General features: G+C 39.9%; 1 protein-coding gene across 1 annotated transcript; it reads left to right on the top strand.

The window, feature by feature from the left end:
- The first annotated feature begins 812 nt into the window (after positions 1-812).
- CSLD1 (cellulose synthase-like D1) lies at positions 813-9,201 on the top strand. Its single transcript, XM_010260413.3, has 4 exons — positions 813-1,804; positions 4,093-4,903; positions 5,807-6,582; positions 7,897-9,201. The coding sequence occupies exons 1-4, from the start codon at positions 1,113-1,115 to the stop codon at positions 8,864-8,866; spliced, it is 3,249 nt and encodes a 1,082-aa protein (XP_010258715.1). The 5' UTR covers positions 813-1,112; the 3' UTR covers positions 8,867-9,201.
- Positions 9,202-9,657: the final 456 nt, after the last annotated feature.

The following is a 9,657-nucleotide window of genomic DNA, read 5'->3' as shown; positions in this document are numbered from 1 at the left end:
GTCACATTCTATTTTAGTATATGTTTGGTATAATTTCCGTTTATTCACTAATCGTTTGTATTTGATTTGTTTGCAAAACTGAAAAAATTAATAATGAAAACAATTTATTGACAAGTGCCACTAAACTCCACATCAGCATAACAGTGAATAAATGTCTAGCCGTTGGAGGAAGCATTAAAATGAAGCTTCCCTCAACTGTAGCATGCACATAAATTAAGGCCAACTTTTGCGAATTTCTATGCGTACGAATCAGCATAATGGGCTAAATGCTGAAATGGTGTCTATGTGATAGTGCATATTAAAAAAATGCCCACGGTTTTAAACATGACTTAAATGTATACAAATTATAGATAAGGAGACGCTTAATCTGATGTTGATGTCTTTTGGTTTTGGGAGAATAACTAATCAGCCCAGATCAGAATTTTATAGTCCCAAAGTACAGGGGGAATGCATCCTGCCTGTGAATTGATGCCAAATTCACAGGCAGGATGTGGTTTATAGGGGGGGAGGGCTAGTAGCAGGGGGGGCTGGAATTCAGCCGTACTTCTCCCTTTGGCTTTTGGTCTCAGAAAAATAGGCATATCCTGACTGATCAAGAGAGAGGATTTGAAGAAACACCTAGATTCTCTAAGTGAAATTAACTCGACAGGGAGTGAAACAAAGAGAAAAAGGGGGTATTGAAGTCCAAGAGAAGACAAACCAAAGGAAGGTGGCGATTGTGCAAGTTTGACTTAGTATTAGGATGTTGGACCTCTCAACCAAATCCACAAATTCGAACGCAAAATTAAAAATAAAAAAAGCCACGAATTCCAACGCACATACCGGGGGTTCATGCGAGTTTTGTGTTCGTTCTTAACCAATCAATTCCCTTTTCCCCCTCGTTTCTCGTAAATAAAAACAAATTGGGTTTCCGTATCATCCATGGTTTGCACTGTCGATGACCTTTCTCCGGTCTTTCTCAAATCTCCAAATGACATCTCTCTTTAATCTACAATGGCTTCTTTTTTCTGCTGGATAAACTCTTAACATGATAAACTGATTGATTATAATGAGAATCTCAAGATCTTCATCAACTCAAATAAGCTCGAAGAGATTGTTGTCAAGTAACCACGATGGCATCATCAACTAGCCCAACCCAGATGTCGTCGTCATCCTCCGCAGGACGTCCACCAACAGCTTTGAAATTTGCCCGACGAACATCCAGCGGCCGTATCGTTAGCCTCTCTCGGGACGAAGACGTAGACGGTTTTGGTGAGTATGGAAACTCCAATGACTATATTGATTACGCCGTACTAATGCCTCCGACACCGGACAACCAGCCCACGGCTGCAGGCGGCAGTGGTGCAATTGCCGGTGCATCCAGTGCTTCTTCCATGTCGTCTGACCGGCAACACCACCACCCCCAGTCTAAACCTGATGAACTTGGTTCATACGGGCAAGGGACTATTTTTGGAGGGGAAGCATCAAGACGGATTGGAATGAACAGAAGAGGTGCAGAGGAGGAAGGTGGTGGTGGTGGTGGCGGTGGTGGTGGCGGTGGAGGATTAGGCAAAAAGATGGATAGAAGAATGTCATTTGTGAAAACGAACAAGTCTATGTTGTTGAGAAGCCAAACGGGGGATTTCGATCACAATCGTTGGTTGTTCGAGACCAAGGGAACGTATGGGATTGGGAATGCGTATTGGTCACAAGACGATGAATTTGGTGATGACGGAGGGATGTCAATGTCTGATTTTATGGATAAACCTTGGAAGCCGCTTACCAGGAAGATCAATGTCCCTTCTTCCATCCTCAGCCCTTATAGGTATGCATTTAATGCTCTCTCCCCTTTCATGTTTGGGAAAGTGTCTAAAACTCACCATTACTATTTTACCCTTTATTCTTTTATAAATGGAGCGCTTTTGATTCAAACAAAACTCATTCGACACTCCATATCTACTTGCCGGTACAACTGGTACTATATCCCTTTTAATTTCAAATGTAACAAGAAATGAAATCAAGAAAAGATCAATGGTCAAGAAGAGGACATGTGGCTATGTAGGACCCAAAGTCCACTTCTATCAGATGTCCGTTAGAACAAAGGTGTATTGAATAAAAGTTAGACTGACATAAAAATATGCTTAATAAGGTTGATATGCCATTTGGGGGCATTTTGGTCATAAAAATTGCATTTATGCTAACATGGACAATTTCTGTCAATGGGACACTAACGGTGCTTTTGACGGATGGTGAGTTTTGAAAAATAATAAGTCATTGACATGGGTTTCTTTGGACGTTTTAGTGAGTTTAAGAGAAATGCTAAAAAACCATGGTGAGTTTTAGATGATTTCCCTTCAATCTTTTTATCAGTTTATATATTACTAATTGTTACATTAAGACTTCACAATTAATAAAATTATTAATGAATTAAAAAAGATGAAAATAATAATTAAATTAGTAAAAAATTCAAATAGTATATTTTATTAGTTTAGAAAATATTTTTTATTAATTTAAAATCCATTTAAAAATAATAAAAGTCAATAATGTTAATGGATATTTGTCTAAAAATTAAAAAAAAAACAAAACTTGTGAATAAAAATTGATAACTAAGAAAAACATAATAACAATTGCAATCAATTTATTGTGATTTAAAAATAACATAAACTAATGTAAAATAATTAAATTTAATAGAAATAGTAGAAATTTTTACCTTTTTAAATTAATTAAATAAAAATATAATTAATTAATTTTATTTGATTCAAACTTGTTTGATCCAATTAGGAATGTCGTATTGCTTCAATTTCACTTAACAAAGCTTATGCATGGCATGAGTCTTGACTCATGTAATTGTAAATGTAAATTTTGCCCCATAAATAATTTGGTATTACATCTCTCAAAGGAGTGGTGCAAAGAGTTAGAACTTTTTTTTTTTTTTTTGCATTGTACAAGGTGCAATTTTATACGGCTCATGATGCAATATTACAACTCAGTGAATTTTATAGTTTTTTTGTTTAGTGCATTTCTTGTTGGGGGTCAACTATGATACTAGAAAGACATGATACTCAAAAAATCTAGTCAATCAACTGGTATTATTATAGTGGTAAATCTGGTGATATTCATTAAAACTTATGGGGGGGTTTGATTTCTTCCGGTATGTCTTTCCAACATCACAGATTTACCTTTGTTGTATTAATTGTACTAGTAAGAAAACCCATGCAAAGCATAGGGTTGAATAGAAATTTGGTTAGGTTTGAGTTGGCGAATTTGGGTTTTGACATCAACCTAGGTTTGGTCTTGTGTTAGCACTTACCCTTATCCAATCCATCTGATTTATAACCCATGCATTATTTGAGAGAACCAAAAGGGGTTCAAAAATATTTAAGTGGAAATGAGGGATTACAATGGGGGAGAGGGAGATGTTACAAACATTGACTACTTAAGTGTGTGTATGAGTGAGAGAGAGAGAGAGAGAGAGTAATTTAAGAATGATGAGTAAATTAATACTAAGAGAGTTTTGTGAGACTAGGTTTTCAAATGACGAAATTCCGAAACATAGTTGTAAGTTGAAATTTATGAGACTTTATGATGGGAATATAAAATATATTTTAAATATTCAATGTGTTAAGTTTGGCTCGAAAGCTCGAAAATAAATATATTTGTATAATATATATATATATATATATATATGATATAGAATATAAAAATATATTTTATAATATGTATGTATGTATATATGTATGTATGTATTAATTGAGCCAAGCTCACGAGCTAAACTTTTTATTGGTCGAGCTCGAGCTCAAATAACTAATCAAGCTTAATTAAAATTGAACTTGAATCGAACCTAATCGAATTCGAGCCTATACTATTCGATTAGAGCCCTGGAGGAACCAGGGGAGCCATGACCCCTGCTATGACTGAGAAAACTTCATATATATTACACTCTCCCATGTATATTTTCCCCCTCCTCTACTCCCCCGCCTCAATGGTTGGCCGGTTGGCCCCCCAATGGCCTATCACATTTATTCTCCCCCCACCCCCACCCCCACCCCCACCCCCACCCAATCCAATTTAGGTTTTGGCCCTTCATAAAAAAATTCTTGCATGCATGAACAGGCTTCTGGTTGGAGTCCGTCTGATAGCACTATTACTATTTCTGACGTGGCGAGTGAGAAACCCTAACCCAGAAGCGATGTGGCTGTGGGGCATGTCTATAGTGTGTGAAATATGGTTCGCTTTCTCATGGATACTGGACCAAATGCCCAAGCTGAATCCCATCAATCGAGCCACTGACCTGGCTGCTCTTCGTGACAAGTTCGAACAACCCTCACACTCAAACCCACAAGGCAAGTCCGATCTACCTGGGATCGATATTTTCGTTTCCACAGCCGATCCAGAGAAAGAACCACCTCTCGTCACAGCCAACACCATCCTCTCAATCTTAGCAGCAGATTACCCAGTTGAGAAGCTTTCTTGTTACATTTCAGACGATGGTGGTGCCATCCTTACTTTCGAAGCCATGGCTGAGGCTGTCAACTTTGCCGAGGTGTGGGTACCCTTCTGCCGTAAGCACAATATTGAGCCTCGTAATCCTGATAGTTACTTCTCCATTAAGACAGACCCCACTAAGAATAAGAAGAAACCTGATTTTGTTAAGGACCGGCGTTGGATTAAGAGGGAGTATGATGAGTTCAAGGTCAGGATTAATGGTCTACCTGATGTGATAAAGAAACGTTGCCGCGCCTACAATAAAAAGGAAGAGGCCAACGAGCGGAAGTTGGCTAAGGAAAAGAATGGTGGTGTTGCACCTACTGAACCCATCACCGTCCCTAAGGCCACTTGGATGGCCGATGGAACACATTGGCCCGGGACCTGGTATGAACCTAGTTCTGATCACAAGAAGGGAGACCATGCTGGGATTTTACAGGTAAAAGCCTTTTACTTCATACTTCAGTTCAATCGATCATGTCATTTTTTTTCCTTTCTTTCTTTCTTTCCTTTCCATCGGCCCTTGTTTTTTTGAATTTTGAAGTTCCATTGACCCAGGCCCCGTTTGGTGCATCTTTTCGCATGGTCTGTCAGCTATTTATAAGTCTGGCGGACCATGATTCGGTCTTTTCTCATTTGGTTTGCGGTAGATTTAACTGTCAAAAGCCAATGTGCTGAAAAGACGCAAGAAGCTCAAAACGGGCGATTTTCGAAAACTCAAAATGGAGCTTTTGCGTTTTTTTTTTTTTGTTCTATTTGTCTTCGTGTTGAAAGACGCATGAAAAGACACGCCTTAACCAAACGGGCTTTAGGCTGCTCATAACTTAATGCAAATGCTCAATGCGTCTTTTGACTGTTAGAGCTACCAGAAGTTCTTCTCAAAAAAACATGCCAAACGGCCCCCAATTTATCCATGTTCTTATTTCAAAAACATGTGAGACCCACAAAAAAATCTATTTTTCATGTATCGCTTAAGGGTAAATAATAAAAGAAATAAATGATCAAAGGGAAAATCTATAATATCGAAAAGACATCATACGAGAAAGGCTTTTATTTGACCGATCACAACCGACCCTCTATGAATCTTGATGAAAACCCACCTGATTGATTTCTACTTTTATGATATCGGTTGATTGATTGTAAGTTTTTCGAGTATCATATCTTTCCGGCACCATAGCTAAACCCATGGTCAAAAATGATTTTACAAGGTACATTTACCCCAATAAATTAAACACAAAAGAAGATGGACAAGTGAACTTACTATACCTAATTATAGTGATAGAATATTACAAGCCTGCTCACAGATACTTGAATTTCCCATACATGATGCATGGATGGATAGGTGATGAGCAAAGTTCCTGACAGTGATCCAGTGTATGGAAACCCAGATGAAAAAGTGTTGGACTTCACTGGTGTTGATATTCGCATACCCATGTTTGCCTATGTCTCCCGTGAGAAGCGCCCAGGTTATGATCATAACAAAAAGGCTGGTGCCATGAACGCCCTGGTTCGAGCTTCAGCCATACTCTCTAATGGTCCTTTCATTCTGAACCTCGACTGTGATCACTACATATACAACTCGCTTGCCCTTCGCGAGGGCATGTGCTTCATGATGGACCGTGGTGGAGACCGCATTTGCTACATTCAGTTCCCACAACGGTTCGAAGGAATTGATCCATCTGATCGTTATGCCAACCATAACACTATCTTCTTTGATGGCAATATGAGAGCTCTGGATGGCCTCCAGGGCCCCGTATATGTTGGCACTGGATGCCTGTTCCGAAGGTATGCCTTGTATGGTTTCCAACCTCCACGAGCCAATGAATACTCTGGCTTATTTGGTCAGAACAAGAAACCAGCCGCTAATATTTCAACCCAATCAGAGGAAGAAGAATCAGACGCACACCTACTCACAGGACATCCAGATTTGAACTTGCCTAAGAAGTTTGGGAACTCGAGTATGTTCACTGACTCGATAGCTGTGGCTGAGTTCCAAGGACGACCGCTTGCCGATCACTTGTCCGTAAAGAATGGCCGACCTCCAGGCGCACTACTCGCTCCCCGCCCACCGCTCGATGCCCAAACAGTTGCTGAAGCTATTGCGGTCATCTCCTGCTGGTACGATTCCATTCCATGTATTTCTGTGTTTAATGGTGTTAGGAAAACAAATTTTGATGAAGTTAGTCAGACTACATTTTCCTGATTAGGGATGGCAAAATAGGTGGAGTTGTTGATTAATAAAACCCAAAAACCTAATGAAAATCCCTATTCAACTCCAAATTTCCCTAAATTTAAAGCCCTACTTCGCTCCCTTGTCCTTCCAATTAGGGCTGTCAATGGGTTTGGTCTGACCCGACGGACTTGAACTGATTGGGCCAGTTCTGGTTCTGGGAATTGGAACCGATGAATCAGTTTTCAGTCCTGATATAGGATCCCGATTACTATTGGTTCGGAATCTGTTCCACCTAGTCTCGAAATATATATGTAATATATATTAAATATAAATATTTATTTTTTATTTATTATAATCAGGTCTATCGGGGACCCGATTGTCAAAAGAACCGATTGGTTCGGTTTTGGGTCAAAAAATTACAAACCTATCAAATCTGGATCCAGGTCCTCAACATTTCATGTTGGGCTCATTCCGGTTCAAGCTGGTTCTGACCCATACCTGACCTATTGATAGCTCAACTCCCAACCCTCATTGTGCACCAAATCTATAGTGGGTTGGATTTTCCTTTACGGAAATGTAAAACCTAGGGTTGCAACTTGGCCGGGCCTAACATGATCCCGAATCGATCCAACCCAAAATTTTACATGGGCTGGACTTGGATTTTCAGTCCTCGGGCTAGGCTCGGGCCAAGCCTTTAGGTAGCTCTAATCCGACCCAAATATATACATAAATATATCTGTAAATATTTACATAAATGCATATATACATATATAATTTTAGAGTGGCTTTATTGACCAACCCGAGCCTAGCCTGATTCCAAATCCAACCCGAGTGAATCAAATTACAGTACGGGTTGGGCTTGGGTTAAGAAGATCGGGTTTGACCTCGGGCTTGGGCCTTAAGCCAAAATTTTAGGGTTGGGCCTAGGTTTGACCACAAACCCAGCCTAACCCACCTGACTTGCACCCCTAGTAAAACCTTCATGACCCTAATGTGCCATATATAAGTTATAAACAAGTAAAATAACATGAATAAATATCAAAATTTCTAATTATTTGATTAAAACATGTAAAATCTCAAGACGGGTAGAGGTGGGTACCGGTAGAAGTAGCCATCCCTAAGTGAGATTGATAAACATTGTTAATGAATTCATTTTGTATTGAGCTTGATAATGTTGATGAGTGGAGCCTCTATCAAACCAAGTCTCAACTTGAATGAAAAATGACTCTATCCCAATTTTGCACTATAATACTATACAGGTATGAGGACAAGACAGAATGGGGGGAAAGAATAGGTTGGATCTATGGGTCGGTTACAGAGGACGTGGTAACTGGATACCGCATGCACAATCGTGGATGGCGTTCAATCTATTGCATCACTAAGCGTGATGCCTTCCGCGGCACAGCCCCCATCAATCTCACAGATCGTCTACACCAGGTCCTTCGCTGGGCCACAGGGTCTGTCGAGATCTTCTTCTCTCGCAACAATGCCTTCCTTGCTAGCCCACGCCTCAAGTTCCTACAGCGCATTGCCTACCTCAACGTCGGTATTTACCCTTTCACCTCAATCTTCCTTGTTGTCTACTGTTTCCTTCCTGCTCTCTCCCTTTTCTCTGGACACTTCATTGTTGAAAATCTCAATGTAAGCTTCCTCCTTTACCTCCTTTCCATCACTATCACCCTCTGCCTCCTCTCTCTCCTGGAGATCAAATGGTCTGGTGTGTCTCTTGAAGACTGGTGGCGCAACGAACAGTTTTGGCTCATCGGCGGGACCAGTGCCCATCTGGCTGCCGTCCTTCAGGGCCTCTTGAAGGTCATTGCCGGCATTGATATCTCATTCACATTAACATCCAAGTCTGCTGCCGAGGACGATGATGACATATATGCTGACCTCTATGTTGTCAAATGGACTAGTCTCTTCATAATGCCTCTAACAATCATGGTGGTTAACCTTGTAGCCATCGTCATGGGATTCGCAAGGACAATCTACAGTGTTATCCCACAATGGAATAAGCTGTTTGGTGGGGTCTTCTTCAGCTTCTGGGTGTTGGCTCACATGTACCCATTTGCAAAAGGGCTGATGGGAAGGAAAGGAAGGATGCCAACCATTGTTTACGTCTGGTCTGGTCTTGTCACAATTACAGTCTCTTTGCTTTGGATATCAATAAGTCCTCCAGATGATGGGAATAACAGTGCCGCCTTGCCGGACGTTAACGTTGATATAGGCTAAATACATCAAGTATAGAGAAACTGGAATTACGAGCCAAGAGATCTAGAGTGGGAAGGAAAGACTCATATTAATTATTGGATGTTGATGTTGTTGTTGTCTCATCAATTTCTAACTCTTGTAGAACAAAACATGCATCAAACATAAGAAATAGTGACTAATTTAAATTAATGTAATGTGACATTGAATTTTGTATCACATTTATTATTTTACATTTACTTTTTTTTGTATTTTTAATTTGTTTCTATAATGTGATCTAACTATTAGACATTGTAGGTCCTCACTTCGATAGAAAGATGTGGTTTCACTTTATTAAGAATAATAATTAATTTCTTTTATTATTTTATGTGTCCTTGGTGTGTTTCTATGAATTTCCTATACTCTTACATTATTGGATTATATGTGACAAACTGATATAGTACAGGAAGAGTTCGAATCTACGCCCCACCGCTTGGCACCCCAAAAACGTCCCACACAATAGAAACCCATTGTGTTTGCGTATCCTCCCATAGGCATGCCCCCCTTAACGGGACGGCTGTTAGTTCATTCCGTTAACTTCAAATTTCACTAAAAGTCCAAAATAAAAATCCCACTCATAATCTCTCATCTCTTGACCTGCCTTGTGTAACCTTGAACCCTGCACCTCTTCCTCCATTGGAGCTTGGCGAGAAATTTGACACTAAAGACCGTTCTGACAGATACACCAGAGGTATTCCCCGTTCCTCTCAACCAGCAAGTAGTGAAAAGAAATGTTGAAGTTTCACAGCAATCACCCACAATATAAACTCACAAGG

The sequence above is a fragment of the Nelumbo nucifera genome, chromosome 7 (assembly GCF_055504915.1).
Source record: "Nelumbo nucifera cultivar China Antique chromosome 7, China Antique-T2T, whole genome shotgun sequence".
Lineage (NCBI taxonomy): Eukaryota > Viridiplantae > Streptophyta > Magnoliopsida > Proteales > Nelumbonaceae > Nelumbo > Nelumbo nucifera.
This window is presented reverse-complemented; position numbering and strand designations above follow the sequence as displayed.

What these genes read in the sequence shown, in the direction of transcription:
- CSLD1 (XM_010260413.3), top strand. Translation starts at nt 1,113, where the DNA reads ATGGCATCATCAACTAGCCCAACCCAGATGTCGTCGTCATCCTCCGCA. An exon ending in TCCATCCTCAGCCCTTATAG is followed by an intron (nt 1,805 to 4,092) that starts GTATGCATTTAA and finishes ATGCATGAACAG; the next exon opens with GCTTCTGGTTGGAGTCCGTC. An exon ending in ATTGCGGTCATCTCCTGCTG is followed by an intron (nt 6,583 to 7,896) that starts GTACGATTCCAT and finishes AATACTATACAG; the next exon opens with GTATGAGGACAAGACAGAAT.